At 39.9% G+C, this 16,584-nt stretch overlaps 1 protein-coding gene across 1 annotated transcript in view; it reads left to right on the top strand.

Annotated features, from left to right (window-relative positions):
* DNAH8 (dynein axonemal heavy chain 8) overlaps positions 1-16,584 on the top strand; it is a gene marked incomplete at its 3' end in the record, with an annotated part of 249,573 nt that overhangs the window by 35,062 nt on the left and 197,927 nt on the right. Inside the window, exons 12-17 of the mRNA XM_079148326.1 lie at positions 284-403; positions 2,123-2,258; positions 6,337-6,524; positions 10,499-10,579; positions 11,320-11,436; positions 12,222-12,341. Of these exons, the coding sequence (XP_079004452.1) occupies positions 284-403; positions 2,123-2,258; positions 6,337-6,524; positions 10,499-10,579; positions 11,320-11,436; positions 12,222-12,341 (762 nt within the window). The remainder of the gene's footprint in view (positions 1-283; positions 404-2,122; positions 2,259-6,336; positions 6,525-10,498; positions 10,580-11,319; positions 11,437-12,221; positions 12,342-16,584) is intronic.

Genomic DNA, 16,584 nt, shown 5'->3' with positions numbered 1-16,584 from the left:
GACAGATATGCTTCTTCTTTTGAATGTCTCCTTAAAATTTGGTACAAGGACAGAAAAAATAGGAAATAAAGGTGAAGAGAGAATTCAATATCACATACTGTAATCTTCTATGTTTACAATCATTGGGCTTCAGGTTATCATCTCTGAAGTGCAGTTATGTAATTAGTGACCCCTTCTATATACAACATGTGAATAATGGTTACATAACTGTACAAATGCAATTGTAAAGTTTTTGCCTTCTCTACTGTAGAATTCAGAATTGACACCATATTTTTAATTACAGCTTTATCATTCTCAAAAAGACGATCCCCCTCTTGCTCGCAATATGCCCCCTATAGCAGGAAAGATACTTTGGGTGAGGCAGCTCTATCGCCGGATAAATGAGCCCATCAACTATTTCTTTGTAAGCCAATAATTACATTTATAATATGTGTATTTTGGTGATTTTAATACAAAATTGCTTTGCAGGTACATTTTATCCTGTAATATTTGTGCCTGATAAGGTGGAGTCAGTTCTTGACTGGGGAAAGAAAATTTAGCTTATAAATATGCTTGAGACTCAGTCAGTTGTTTTGTGTTTAGTAGATAAGCCAGTTCAATTACAGTTATCTCAAAGTTGGTGCATCTTATAATGTTATGTCTTTTAATAATACAGACACTTTATAAAGGTTTTTTAAAAGTAATTGTTTGAGAACGCTATAAAGCACAGGTCCCAGTGTGAAGCTTACTTCCATGTGTGGACAGATAGTTCACTGATAGATATTTAATGAAGGCGGAGACACGCTGGCTGTTTTCCTGCGTGAAGAGCTGAGTGTGAGAAAGGGCATAATAGTCTATTCATTCTTTATGTCCTTACAATTATTAGATTTCTTAAGAACAGGGTAGTCTTAGGCCCGGCTGGTATTCTGAAACTGCCCCTTTGTCTTTTCTTTGTTTTAGTTTTGTTTTTATTTCAGAGGCAGAGGGTAACAGAGTACAGTGATTTGCTTGATGCTGTGTCTTATGCCTAAATGTAGAATGAAATAATTACAAAATGGTAGTCTTGCAAGTTGTTTTATTATTGCTTTATATAGGACATTGTTCAGTGTGAAGTTTCTGCTGTTTGGTTTGGCTGTCTTTATTTATTTCATTGTTCTGAATGTCAATTTTTTGTTTTTGTTTTTTAAACCTTGGCCTTAGACAAGAGGCCAGGGTAGGGACTCAGTTACTGTAGAGGGAGGGTAGAGCTGGCCCTGTTTGGCATATGTGAATCGAAACCTAAATCTTTCAATTTTACATAAAGAAACTTGGGGTTTTTGTTTGTTTTGGGTACTGGGGATTGAACTCAGGGGCACTTGACCACTGAGCCACATCCCCAGCCCTATCTTGTATTTTATTTAGAGACAGGGTCTCACTGAGTTGCTTAGCACCTCACTTTTGCTGAGACTGGCTTTGAACTCACGATCCTCCAGCTTCAGCCTCCTGAACCAGCGGAATTACAGGCGTGCGCCCCTGCGCCCTGCAGAAACTTTGTTTTTATTCTTTGATACTTATCAAGTTTTTGTGTGTGTGTGCTGGAATTCAGGAATTTGCCGTGCTATTTATCAGATGGTTGTATCTTGTCTGGAAAAGTTAGTAAGGGACTAGAGACTTGGAGGTGGAGACTCCTACTGCCTGGAATGGGCTGTGGGGCTAGAGACCTTTCTTTCTATTGATTGATTGATTGATTGATTGATTGATTGAAGCTACGGGAGATTGAGTGCAGGGGAATTCTACCACTCAGCTATATCCCTAACCCACTTTATTTTTTATTTTGAGAGAGGGTCTCTAATTTGCTAGAGCTGACCTCAAACTTGCCATCCTCCCTCCTCAGCCTCCTGAGTCGCTGAGATCACAGGTGTGCCCCGCTGCACCTGGCAAGACCTCTCTTTTTAAATTCTTTCCTTTTCCAGTGTTCCCTCTGGTAATGTTTCCCTACTCCTCTCTCTGGCTTCCATGGTCTTTCCCATCTCTTGTTTTACTCTGAGGCAAAATCTCGGATAGCATAACTCTTTGATGCCATCTTAAATATAAAGTTTTATGATAACAGTCTGTAGTCTCTTAAAATATACCTTTTTTCCCCCACCCTTAAAAACAACAACAGAAAAACTCAGACATTTTGTCAAGTTTGGAAGGAAAAGCCGTTATCCGTCAGTATAACAAAATCTCCTACGTGCTGGTGGAGTTTGAGGTCATCTACCACACGGCCTGGGTCCGGGAGGTCTCACAGTTGCAGTATGGTAAGTGTAAGAGGGCCACATGTCGGAGCTGGTGACTTCGAATGCATTCATGGTTCCGGAGAATATTTCACTCCCTTTCATATAATGTTAGGCCAATTAAAATTTAGATTTAGGGATGATAACAATGGTTTATTTACTTATAGTTGTTGATCTTCTGATTTTCTTCTTTCTGTTTTTTTATACCTTTATTTTACTTATTTATTTCTATGTGGTGCTGAGGATTGAACCCAGTGTCTCCCATGTGCCAGCAAGTGCCCTACCACTGAGCCACAACCCAGCCCATCTTCTTTCTTCCTTTTTAAAAGCTTTTTGGACCCAGGGTCACATTGTGTTGCCCAGGCTGGTGGTGTGCTCCTGGGCTCCGGTGGTGTCCCTGCCACAGCTTCCCAACTAGCTGGGACCACAGGTGCTCGCTCACCTGATTTTATCAGCAAAAGTTGTCATGATCGTTAAGTTGATATACATAATTTGTGACATTCTCCTGAAAAACAGTATTTTAAAGTGAAAGTATCTTTATAGATATCATCTCCATAGATTGATGAAGGTTTCCATGTTCAGTCTTATCTTGTTGCTTCAGATCTCAATCAGGGGACTGCCTCCCTCCCTCCCTCTTTCCCTCCTTTCCTTTCCCCCTCGTCCTGTTTTTTCCCTTCTCTTTCTTTTCCTTTTGCTGCATTTGACTTCAGTCTTGAGCTCATGACTTCATAGCGTTAGGGTTGGCCTGCCTGCTTCCGAGGGCAGGGGTTATGCAGGTCGAGCTTTGGCCTCAGCGTGAGCAGGGGATGGATCGTCCCCATCATCCCTCCCTACTGGCCACACTGGGAATGTGGTTTTGATGTGGACTCAGTTGTTGGTCAGTTCGGTTTCCTGTTCTGTCCTGTCTCAACCATAAAGTCATAAGCACAAGCTTCAGCGCGAGCCGTGACCTTGGTGGAGGTCTTCCAGCATTCCCTGGAGGAGTGCCGTCTGCCTCCCAAACCAGGATCTCCCCTTCAGCAGAGCACAGAGTGGCAGGCGTGGGCAGCACGAATTCTGCAGGCGGGTCCTTGGGAGCGACGGTGCGGGGGCCGTTCCTGTTTCTACCTTTTCACTCCAGAGCTCTTGTAGTTTAGCTGTGGGGACGTGGCAGTTCCACACCGACGCCCATCCACTGCATACCTACATCCTAGAGGACCGCTCCCCGGGTCCCCGGGGTGCCGGTCCCTAATGGCATAGTTAAGCCTTCAATAAGCTGCTTCCCTGGGCCACCTGCTTCTGGGAAATGTGCTGTAGGTGGCCTCTGGGGATTCTGCTGAAACACTGCTAATGGAGCAGCGTTCTCCATGGAACTTCAAGATCAGCTTAAAACTCACACCACGAAAAAAGGCAAAAGAGAATTTTTAACAACAAGCGCGGAGTGTGCGCTGTTTTGCATCTACAATGCCGTGCACTTTTCTACTTTTTGTGTCTTGCTGGATTTTGCGTCCCCGATGCCCTTCCTTTTATCTGTACATGTTCAAATACAAGCTCAACAGACACCAGTTCCAGAAAGGCCTTTCTTATTCCTCTTGGCAGAAAATGATGTTTTCCTCCTCCAAAGTCCTCGGCACATTTTATCTGCCTTTCCTTCCCGTGACACTCCCTTGTGTGTTCACCTTGTCTCCTCCTCACAACTTGAGGATGCCCTCTGTGTCTGTTTCATCTTGAATCCTTTAAATAATGGTCATAGCCAACATTTATATATACATATATGCTTACCAGTGTGCCAGGTTTGTCTAAGCAATTTGCATATACAGTCCCTTTAATCCTGATAGCAACCCTCGGAGGAGCTGTTATTGTCCTTGTGTATCAGATGAAGGAACTGAGGCACTGAGAAGTTAGGTGACTTGCTGAGATCACACATCTAGTGAACTGCAGAGCCAGGATGCACTCTGACAGTCGGGCTCCCAACTCTATTCTCTTAACCTTTGTACTTTACTCCTTCTCAAAGGGTCAGGATTGGTGGCAGGCACGGGGCGGGGGGGGGGGGGGAACTCTAGATATTTTAAAAACAATTAGAGATCAGACTATCTTTATAAATGATGATTATGTCAGGTTTCCTGGAGAGTTTGTTCCCCTTGAGAACATCAGTTGACATGTATTAGGTGCAATAACCTCATTGCACCTAACCTCATGCACAAGAGAAGTGGGTGCAAGTAAAACTAACAGTATAAAGTGAAGTTGTTTCATGTGAGCCCAGGCTTTGAGAAATGGACTGTTCTGGAAGGCTTCCTGGTATTCCGCTAATGTGACTGTGCTTAGCTACGGAGATGCTTGGGGTAATAGCTGGACACCTAGCTTCAGCCTCCTTTAGCTGCTTGCTTGACAGAGTTCCTCTGCTGGTGGTTCACAGGGAGTGAAATGCCCCCTCGGTCTGGAGCAGGCTTCCTGGCCATCATTCTCTGTCTGTTCTGGTTCTGTTGCTGACTTTTCTGTCCTTTGAAGCAAGCTCAGTACAATCTTAAGGAAGACAGATTTCATTAGATGAGTGGTCAAAGTTATTTTGAAATTTACTTGGGAGGGCGAATGATTCCTAACCCAATTCTAAAAAGATTCCAAGTGAGTTGAATAAAATTAAAATCCTTGCTGAGTGCTGTGGCACACACCTGCAATCTCAGCTGCTTGGGAGGCTGTGAAAGGAGGATCACAAGTTCAAGGCTAGCCTTGGTAATTTAGAGAGATCCTGTCTTAAAATAAAAATTCTTAAAGGGCTAAATGCAGCTTAGTGGTAGAGTGCCCCTGGGTTCAATCTCTAGTACGGAAAATAAGTAAATAAATAAAAGGAAAAGAAATCCTCATGAAACCTATAGCATTAAGAACCTTATCAGGACTAGTGAGTAAAAGTCAAGTTACTTCAAAAGAATATAGGGGTGGGCTGGGGATATAGCTCAGTTGGTAGAGTGCTTGCCTCGCATGCACAAGGCCCTGGGTTCAATCCCCAGCACCAAAAAAAAAAAAAAAAAAAAAAAAAAAAAAAATAGAATACAGGGGCTATTTTGTTTCGCTAGAAATTTGATGCTGCCACATTCTATGTTAGTCTTGGAAGATTCTGTGGTTATTAATGAAATTCTCATGTTAATAATGTTTGTTAAAATAAAATGTAACAATGCTGGACATGGTGGCACATGCTTGGGAGACTGAGACAGGAGGATTGCAAGTTTGAGGCCAGCCTCAGTAATTTAGTGAGGTCCTAAGCAACTTGATGAGACCCTGTCTCAAAATAAAAAATAAAAAGCCCTGGGACATGGTTCAATGGTAAAGTATCCCTGGGTTAAATCCCCAGTACCCCCCTCCGCCAAAAAAAATAAGGAAGAAAGAAAGAAGAAAAAAAGAAATGTAACAAGCTAACACAGGTCTCTATAAATGTTTTAGTATTATGCTTCTAGAATAATTCATGTTAGGATGGCAAAAAATCTAAGGCTACCCAGCAAGAACAATTTGGGATCTTGTATTTCAATTCTTAATAAAAAATATATCTGAAAATGCCTACTTTTATGAATGATGCTCATCTAAGACACAGTATAAAAAAATTCTCCCCACTCTGGTTTCACAACTCGATATTGTTTAAATATTTCTTACTGATATTGAGCTTCATTGTAAAAAAAATTCAGAATGGAGATTTAATTCAGGTAAACCTTCTTACAGAAACCAGGAAAATCAGGGCAAAAGAGATTGAAATCTGTGAGGTGTGTCATCTTTGGTAGTTTTTCCCATCTTCGGGTTCTTTCTCAGGGGTAAAGTAAATATTCACAAAAATAAACCACAGATCTCTTTGACCCGCTCAGAAAAGTATCCTGGTTCACAGCACAAAGGACCTCAGTAATTGGTCAAGTTTTATTTCTCTGGATCTTATTTAAGGGCTTTCTAGACACTCTGCCTTCATCTTTCTAGGTCTTGAGTGTTGACTATGTGCCAGAAACTGTGCCTTAGTACCTGGGGCATCAATGTTACTGTTCTGTCCTTATGAAGTTAGTAGTTCAGTGGGGAAGGTAGACATGTAAACAGAGCTGAGCAGAAAGGAAATCCAGAATAAATAATGCCGGTACTCATTTATTTGTAGCTTTACAAGCCACACTTTTTGTGCGACATCCAGAAACAGGGAAGTTGCTGGTTAATTTTGATCCCAAAATTTTGGAAATTGTGCGGGAAACTAAGTGCATGATAAAGATGAAGTTGGATGTTCCAGAGCAGGCAAAAAGATTGCTAAAATTGGAAAATAAATTGAAATCAGACAAATTGTATTTGCAGGTAAGATGATGATGTTTTCTGATTATTTTGAAGGCGTGTGTGTGTGTGTGTGTGTGTGTGTGTGTTGTGTATGAAGAACATCCGCACAGTTATGCTGACATTGAGGGAAAATTCATTACTCTGTTGACTCTTGATAGAATTAAAATACTGACTTGCAAGCAAAAAGAAAGACTGGAGATGGAAAGATTGGAGAAGAGTGTCAGGAATCAGATTTATACTTCTGGATAATAAGTGATGAATTAGCTGGTTTTTAAAAAGGTTTTAATTGTAGCTTTATAGATTAAGTGCATTAAGCTTTGTAATACATTCAATCTTATGGTTCTAATAAGATATAAATGAAGAAAGTGGGATGACTATAAAATGACATGAGTGGAAATGATTCTTCAACATTGTGGAGTGAAGTGGAGCTTTGCTTCAATTCAAGTTCAGTCCTGGGCCATCTGAAAATTCTAAAAATGAAAGTGACACACAAAAACTGATATTCAAGGGGCAGGGGTTGTGGCTTAGTGGCAGAGCGCTTGCCTACCCCATGTGAGGCACTGGGTGATCCTCAGCACTACATAAAAATAAAGGTATAAAAAGCATATATAGTAATTTTTTTTAAAAGGTACAACAAAAAGATAAGAGTATTAGAATATAGATTCCCAAAGTGGTTTTGTAAACTAAGAGCTATGGGCTGGGGCTGTAGCTCATTGGTGGAGCACTTGCCTAGCATGTGTGAGGCTATGCATTCCGTCCTGGGTGCTGAGGGGAAAAAAGCACTAGCTTTATTGGAGTATGGTTCGCATACCACATGACTCACCCATTTAAATCCACAGTGGAATGGTTTTAGTATCTTCATTAAGTTGCCCAACTATCAGTACCATCAATTACAGGACACTTTGGTCATCTCCCAGACTCATATCCATTAGCATCTGCTCCCTATTTTCCCTCAACTCCCTATATTACACCACACCCTGGAGTTCTCCAGTTCACTTCCTGCCTCTATGGATCTGCCTATTCTGGACATGTCATACAGATGGAATCAGATAATTTGTGTGTTTTTTGTGACTGGCTTCTTTCACTTGGATGATGTTTTTAAAAGTCCTTCATATCATTTCATGTATCAATACTTCGTTCCTTTTTGTGGCCAAATGAAATTCCACTGCATGACTATACCAAATTTTAGTGATCTACTCATCTATTAATGAACATTTGGGTTGCTTCCACTTTATAGCTATTAAGAGTAACACTGCTGTGAACATTTGTACACAAGTTTTTGTGTGGACACATGTTTTCATTCTCTTGGATATCTCTATCTAGAAGTGAGTTGACTGACTTGATCTCTCCATGTTTAACCTCTAGAAAACTGCTGTACTGTTTTCCAAAGTGGCTTGTAATTTTCCATTCCCACCAGTAGTGCATGAGGGTTCTGGTATCTCTGCATCCTTGCCATTACTTGTTATTACTGGTTTTTTTCATCTGGGCCATCCCAGTGTATGTGAAGTGCTGTTTCACGATGGGTTTGATTTGCATTTCCCTGATGACTAGGGATGATCAGCATATTTTCATGAACTTATTTGTAGATTTTTAGGGGAATGTCTGTGAAGATTCTTTGCCCATTTTAATTTTTTTTGCACATTGTTATGGTTTGGATGTGAGGTGTCCCCAAAAGCTCACATATGAGACAATGCAGAGGGTTCAGAGGGGAAATGATTGTGTTGTGAGAGCCTTAACCCAATCAGTGAGTTAATCAGCTGGTGGGATTAATTGAGTGGTAACTGGAGGCAGGTGGGGTGTGGCTGGAGGAGGAGGGACCCTGGGGGCGTGGCTTTGGGATATGTATTTGTACTGGCTAGTGGAGTCTCTCTGCTTCCTGACGGTCATGTGAGCTGCTGCCATGATGTTTAGCCTCACCTGGAGCCAGGAGGAATGGAGCCTGCTGTCTGTGGACTGAGACCTCTGAAACCATGAGCTCCCAAATAAACTCTTCCTCCTCTAAAATTGTTCTGGTTGGGTCTTTTAGTCGCAGCAGTGAAAAAGCTGACTAAAACAATTTTTTATTGGTACATTATAGTTGTACATATTGGTGGGATCTGTTGTTACATATTTGTACAGGCACATAATATAGCAATATAATTTGGCCAATATCACTCCCAAGCACTTACCCACTCCCTTTCCACCTTCCTCCTGGTCCTTTTCCTTTACTGATCTCCCTCTGATTTTCATAAGATCCATCCTGATCTTTGTTTTCCTTTTTCCTCTCTATCTTCCCCATATGAGAGAAAACATATGACCCTTGGCCTTCCGAGTTTGACTTATTTTGCTTTACATAATGGTCTCTAGTTCCATCCATTTTCCTGCAAATGCCATAATTTCATTTTTCTTTATGGCTGAATAAAACTCTGTTGTGTATATATACCACATTTTCTTTGTCCATTCACCCATTGATGGACACCTAGGCTGATTCCATTATAAATTGTGCTGCTGTGAACATCAGTATGCATGTATCACTGTAGTAAAATGACTCAGGATAAACATTGAGGGGTGGTATAGCTGGATCATATGCCTAGTCTTTTGAGGAGCCTATGATTTCCATAGTGGTTGTACTAATCTATAGTCCCACCAACAGTGTAAAAGTGTTCCTTTTTCTCCACATCCTCTCCATCTTTGCTCTTTTTATTTTTTTATTTTTTATTTATAGAAGGACACAATACCTTTAGTTCATTCATTTATTGTTATGCAGCACTGAGATTTTACCCAGTGCCTCACATGTGTTAGACAAGCGCTCCACCCTGGGCTACAACCCCAGACCATCTCATTTTTTAATTGAACTATTTGACCTTTTAATTTGCAAGTTGTAATAGATATTTATAGATTTTTTGGATATACGATTTGCAAAATTTTCCTCTTATTCTGTGTTGTCTTTCACTTTCTTGATGGCCTTCAAAATACATGCATTTTAAATTTCTATTAAACCCAGTTTACCTATTTTTTCTTGTGTCTTTTGTATCTTGTTTTGTTGGTGTCATATTTGAGAAATCTTTGCCTAATCCAGGGTCACAAAGTTTGCCTATGTTTCCTTCAAAGAGGTGAATAGTTTTAGCTCTTTCCAAAATAGTAGGTCATTGTTACCAGAAAAAACAACTCAGAGGAGCATTGGCATTGTGAAAACTGTGGATTTGGCTTCTAAGACCAGGTTTTTGGACTGACTAGTTGTGACTCTGGAGGAGCAAGTGTCAAAGGACTGGTGGAAATTGGGGCTAATATTACTTACAGCACATCTTACAGGATTTCTGTTAGCATTGGATGATAATCTGAAAGTCGAAGTCCTTTGACAAGTGCCAATCATAAATAAATCTTCAACTACAAGTATCAGAGAAAAAGGAAAGGAATGAAGAACTTGGAAACTATTAAGTAAAAACTGAAACAGTTTAATATTATTAGCTTGGGGAAGATGTCAGTCAACTCTCTGTCTCCTACCATGGTATAATAAATTACACATGGTCAAAAAATTTACAAATGGTCAAAAATTGATCATCATAGTTTATCTCTAAAATACTTTCTAAAGGAAAAATTAAAAGTCTATTAATTCTGGTTGCATGGAGAAGATAGATTTATTTAAACTCAGAAAGCAAGTATGACATCAGCGATGGGTATGTTCTAATGAGTCAGAAGATAAGGAACACAAAGGGAAAAATGTATAATAACAACCATCACAGAAAGATAATTATCCAATCAATTTGAAATAACATCGAGACAGAAAAATAATAAATATGAAAAAGTAAAACCTGGAAAGCACCATTGACTAGATGCCAAAAGAGTGCTTAGGTAATTTATAGGTGATAGAAAAAGTACAGTAAATCAGTGTAAATTTACATAGTGGCAGGACATGAGGAAACAGGTGTAATGAAACCTTCCTGATATGAATCAAAATATGGCCATTGCTTTAACATGAACTGAAGTAAAATATACCACTTTGATATTTTTTACAGGGTCTTCTGCAGTATTATGATGATTTATGTCAGGAAGTCCCTTCAGTGTTTGTCAATCTGATGAATCCTAAAATGAAAAAGGTTGGTAATGCTGAAGGTTTATATTGATTTCCCTGTTACTTAAAATTAGATTCATGTTCTATAGATTATGGGTTTTAGATCATCTATTCCTACCTATACCCTCTATCTTTCTAGTTCAACTTTATAGCTCTGTTTTCTTCCCCCCTACAAAATGATTTCTTGTCTAAATTTTGTTGCCTTTGGGAAAAAACCTAAATCTAAATCATGAGCATTTTCTAAAGCTCCATGATTGCTTTCTGGACAGCCAAATATGATTTAAAACAAAAAAGTCATCTTTTTAGGCATAATTCTGGGAAAATATAATTAGGAAAATGTAACCTATAATATTTGCAGGTAATAAAAGAAAGCCTTTTTTTAATACATGCAGATGCTCCTGTTAATAATGGGAGCTGTTCCTAGTGAGACCCTGTCTCAAAATAAAAAATAAATAAAAGGGGTTGGGGATGTGACTCAGTGGTTAAACGTCCCTGGATTCAATCCCTAGTGCCAAAAAAAAAAAAAAAAAAGGAGCTGTTTTCTGGTACAATGGCATAAGCCTGTAATCCTAGTGATTCAGGAGGCTGAGGCAGGAGGATTGTAAATTTGAGGCCAGTTTCTACAACACGGCAAGACCTTGTCTCAAAATAAAAACATTAAAAGGACTGGAATATGGCTCAGTGGTAGAGCACCTCTGGGTTAAATCCCAAGTACTGCAAAAAAGAAAAAAGAAAAGGGAGATCTTACCTCTTTACTTTTTGTAGGTGGAAAGTGTGTTGAGACAAGGGCTTACGATATTAACATGGTCATCTTTAACACTGGAAAGCTTCTTTCAAGAAGTTGAATCAGTTTTGGATATGTTCAATCAACTTTTAAAGAAGGTAAAATTGATAAGTTTTAAAAAGTTACATACATTAATACTGATAATATGAGTAATAGTTTAATTATACATAGAAGCTCTTTAATGGGGTTGACTTTTAACTAATAGAACATCTGTTAAGTTAAAAATAAAATGCTTGATGTTTCCTTTACTGGTTTGGATCAAGTTACCTTGTTCTTATCCTGAATTATCTTGCCTTTAATATGACAAAATGATGGTTCATTGTAGTTTAGAAAATGGGATAATTATAGACTGTTGAAGATAGCAGAACAGCGTGCCTAAATTTTAATATTAATGCATCTAAAATTAACTATATGAGGCATTAGTCTAAATGGAGACTATCTATGGATTTCTGACATGGTTGCCACATAGACCATGCATATATTTTTAGATGCACTAGTCTGTGTGTTATGGTAGCACAGTATGATAAATAAACTCAGAGGCTTTGGAGCTGGACAAACTTGGGTAGGATTTGCTGCCATTTTCTAGCTACATGTTCCTCCCTAAAGATACTTTACTTCTGTGAGCCTTGGTGTCTTGGGGACTAATGCCTCTTGCTGGAATGAAGAACAAAAGAAATAATGCACAGTTGCTGCGGAAGAAAACCTTAGTTCCAAGCTTTCTTTGCAGCTAGACTGCTAACATTTCCGCCAAATTATGCTTGACTCAGGGTGCAAGTTTCCAGGCTTAGTCTTCTAAAGTAATTAGTAACTCAAGTGCATAAAGTTAGCACTGAAGGGAAAGTGTTGTTTTTAAATTTATTTACATTGTTGCTCTCATTGGTAGGTCAATGATTTGTGTGAAATGCATATTGATACTGTTCTGAAGGAGATAGCCAAAACGGTGTTAATTTCCTTACCTGAAGGTGGTGCTACCAAAGTGGAAGATATGTTGACCCTCAACGAGGTAGGCATTTATTTTTTATCATCACAAGAATACTGAGCCATAAATATAAAATGTGAATTGATAATCTAAAAGTAGACATTTGGGCCTGTGGTGTTTTTTAGATTAGCTTCTTTTGGACATCCTCAGTGCCAAAGACTAACATGGGTCCAATAACTCAAGTCATGGCCACTCCTGAGACATCATTTTGCTAGTGTCCTCCACCCAGTGCGGGTGCCCTGGGGCCCTGTCAGTGGTTCAGGGCTCTTCTTCCGCTGTGCATGCTCCCAGAGTCGTATCACTTTCCTCATGGCTTAAACTACAACAGACTTTGCCTTTAAGTCACTCAGAAACCTGGGGGTTATCACCTTTCCTCACCTCCATTTCTTAAATCCCACCAGTCTTAAGGCTAAGCCAGGTTTTGCCTCTTACTCAGATTTTACTTCAATTGTCTCTTCTGTACCTATCGCCTACTTCTTAGCTTGTTGAGAGGTTAGCAATTGTTGCGATCTAACTGGTCTCTCTGCTCTACATGGGCTCCATCATATGCATCCATAATGCCCCCAAATCTGATCGTGAAACTCTTCCTACTTAAATCCTTTAGTGGCAATGGCATCAAGTCCTTACAGGATCAAATCTACCCCTTAGCATCTCATTATATTGAAATGATTTGGATACTTGTTGACTTCTCACTGACTCAAAAGTGCAAAGACAGAACCCTATCTGCTCATTTTGGGGGCTTAGCGTCTAACACATTCTTTCTCAGAAGCACTCAATTTATATTTTACTGGGCTCTTTTATTTTTCTTTCTTTCTTGACTACCCTGTGCTTCCACTGTGCCCACTGTGCTGGTCTGGGTCATCTTTCTGGCATCCTTTTTGAGATGGCCAAGGAAGGCTTCCTTTCTAGGGGTGCAGTCTGGCCCATGGGAAACAGGAGCTTTTGCCCTCTTTCTTTGAAAGAACAGCTTCTTCTCCCCAGGTCGCCTCTGCCTACAGGGGTTAGTAGGGCAGCTTGCCAGCCTGTCGCCTCAGAACTACTTAGGCATGGGTCAGCCCCTCCCCATCCCCCAATTCTAGAGGACACAGATTCTCACATTATCTCTACCGAATCTCTACCAATGAGCAAGCTTGCCCTCCGCAACCTCATGGTGGACAGTGGCACTACCTTTTAAGATGTGCTTTCTTCCTGATGTGTAGGAGCTTAGAGTCACTTGTTCTCAGCTTTGGCCATAACTGAGACAACACTGGACAACCCATTTTAATATCCTGTTCTTAGTCTTGGTTTATTCGGGATTAAATTGATCTTATCTTCTTGGTTGTTTGGTCCTTTTATCATTATCAGGTAAATTTTCATCCTTACAGTCTTACCAGATATAAACACACCAAAGTGGAAGCACCCAGGCCTGGTTGGTGATGGCAGCACCCGCTGCCCAGTCATCAGACCATCTGTTCAACACGAGGTCGACAGGCAACCAACCTCCAACTCTGTGTGGGAACCTTCAGCACAACTCCATCTCCCTGCTTGATGTGGCCCATTTTGAAACTTCCTGCCACATGGACTCTGTCCTAGTATAAGTTCCAGGGCTCTGACAGCTCTGAGCCTGGTTCCTAATCTTATCTGGCCACCTGCAGGGACTCTTGGATTTATATCTGCTCTCTGCCTTTGCTCTCCTCCTGCAGCCTCCTGGAACACTGTAGCCACCTTCAACCCTTTCTTAGCCTTTCCGGAACCCATTGTGTGAAGTGTGGTGTGTGATTTGAGCTTTATAGATATTAGTTATTAATATATTAAAAAATTTTTTTTTTGTTTTAGATGGACACAATACCTTTATCTTATTCATTTATTTTTATGTGGTGCTGAGGATTGAATCCAGTGCTCCACATGTGCCACAACTCAGCTCAGTTATTGATATTTGAATAAAAGAACCTGTGATTGCTTGGGTACTCTGTGAATTGCAACCAACGAAAGTGAAATGGCTTTATTTTTATTCAATAAATTGCGGAAAGACACAAATGTGTTTGGTCTGTTAATGGCCTAGTTTAATCATTATAGGAGATCACAGTCTGGTGCTAGGAAAGGCACTCATTTTTAACTTTATTTCTCATAAATTTTTCTACATCTTTAAGAAACATACTAGAGGGTAGTATTTTTTGAGTTGGTGAATTTTAGCATTATTTTCTTCCTACTTTAATAAATACTTTTCTCATCTTATCCTTTATCAGTCCTCCCTTTTTCTTTCAAAATAGTTTCATTTTTGCTTTCAGTTAGATTTTATTATGCCTGTATCAACATGGCTAATGCAGAGCTATGTAGTGTGTGTAATATATATTCTTATGCAACTTTTTATTTTTCCTTGTATTTTTAATTGCTTCTCTTTTTGTATTTTCTTTCAAATACACTATTATATTAGGGTTTCATTCCATCATCCCTAAGAGAGACCTCCCTTCAGAGCACACTGAATCTCTGTTTCAACTCTTCAATCAGCTGCAAAATTAACCTGGGACACTCCCTGTCTACTCTGTTCCCCGAATCACAGGGTTTCGAAGGAAGGAGAACTCTTCAAATGCTATATGGATCTTTTCTCAGCAATTGAAATGTTCCAAAGAAGTGTCCCATTTCCTGCTTGGGAATAATTTCCTGCCTGCCACTTTCTTCTCTCTAATTGTAGAATTTGACTATATGAACTTTATTTTTATAATTTGACTATATGCCTTTAATACCATGTCTTACCTACATACAAACAGAATACAAAGGAGTAGAGGAATTTCTATGTTAGTTTTCTTCCTTTTGTCCCATTAATAATGAAACCATCTTCTCACAATATGTATTTATAACTAATTTGACACTATCAGTTGCTGAGCAGGGGAAATTCATGCTATCAGAGATAATTTGCTTTGAATACATGAACAAAGAACTTTAACGTGCATAGAAAGAGACCACACAAATGAAGGAAATTGGGATAGAATAAGTGACTGATTATGAATGTGGTGTTTGTATTGATGACACAATTTAAAAAGCATTATTATTAAATAAATGGAAAGTCTCAGTGCTGTAAGTCAGGATGTAGGAAGTGGAACTTTGAAAAGCACTTTCACAAATCAGTATGCCACAGTGACTGGCCCTGGAATAATCAAAGGTCTAGCAAAGCTTGAACTGCCTTTGCATAAATGTACCATTGGGCAGGACCACTGGTAAGGCAGAATATGATTTGTAAGGACAGGGCAAGGCAGGTAGTACTCTAAGCAGAAATCAGAAAATGACATACATAATTTTTTAGGGTGAGGTTAGTTTGGGTCAAACTGTGGTTTCAGATCATTTTATGAACCAGAGATGCAGCTTCCAAGCAAGAGGAGAGTAGAAAAGAAATACCTCACACTCTCTCTCCTTTAGCTCTCCTATCTTCTCATTGGGTCAAACCCAGCTGGAGATTAAGGGCGTCCCAGTGGTCAGCTTCCCACTACTTGGAGAAGGGCAGAGAAGAGTGGAGAATGGGCCGGCAGGGTGCACATGAAGAATGACACCTGGATTATCTGGCAAATGGTCTTGATGGAGTGGCAGGAATTATTTATAGATTTATAAATTAAAGCATATAAAAACTTTTTACCGTTGCATTGTTGACTGCTCCTGTATCCATCTTTTCTTCCTTCTGGTTCCATGGAGAAAGTTTCTGCCTCTTTTCAAAATTGAGATCCTCCAAATGCCTTTATAGTTTAAATATGATCGGTCCCCCAAAAGCTCCTGTGTGAGATGACACAAGAGTTTCCAGAGGTGAAACGATTAGATTGTAAGAAGTGTAAGCTAATCAGTGGATTAATCCATGGTTGTGGATTAACTAGGTGGTAGCCATAGGCACGTAGGGTGTGGCTGGAAGGAATGTGTCATTGAGGGTGACATATTTTGTCCTTGGTGAACAGAATGCATTCTCTCTCTCTCTCTCTCTCTCTCTCGCCTGGTTGCCACATTCTGAGTTGTTTTCCTCCATCACACCCTTCCACCATGATCTGCCTCACCTTAGTCCCAGGGGCATAAGGCTGGCCGACCCTGCACTGAATCTCTGAAACTGTGAGCCAAAATGAACTTTTCACCCTAATTTCATCTGTTCTTGTCAGTTCTTTTGGTCACAACAGTGAAACAGCTAACTAAAACTCCTTCTCAGTGACCATGCTCCACTAGTCTCCCTCTCTGTTTTCCATAGCTTCAACTTTGTACTACTGACTGGATCCTTCCCACCAGCAGTCTAATATACCCTCACCTCTTCCTTGCC

Source organism: Sciurus vulgaris (genome assembly GCF_902686455.1).
Source record: "Sciurus vulgaris genome assembly, chromosome: 7".
NCBI lineage: Eukaryota > Metazoa > Chordata > Mammalia > Rodentia > Sciuridae > Sciurus > Sciurus vulgaris.
This window is presented reverse-complemented; position numbering and strand designations above follow the sequence as displayed.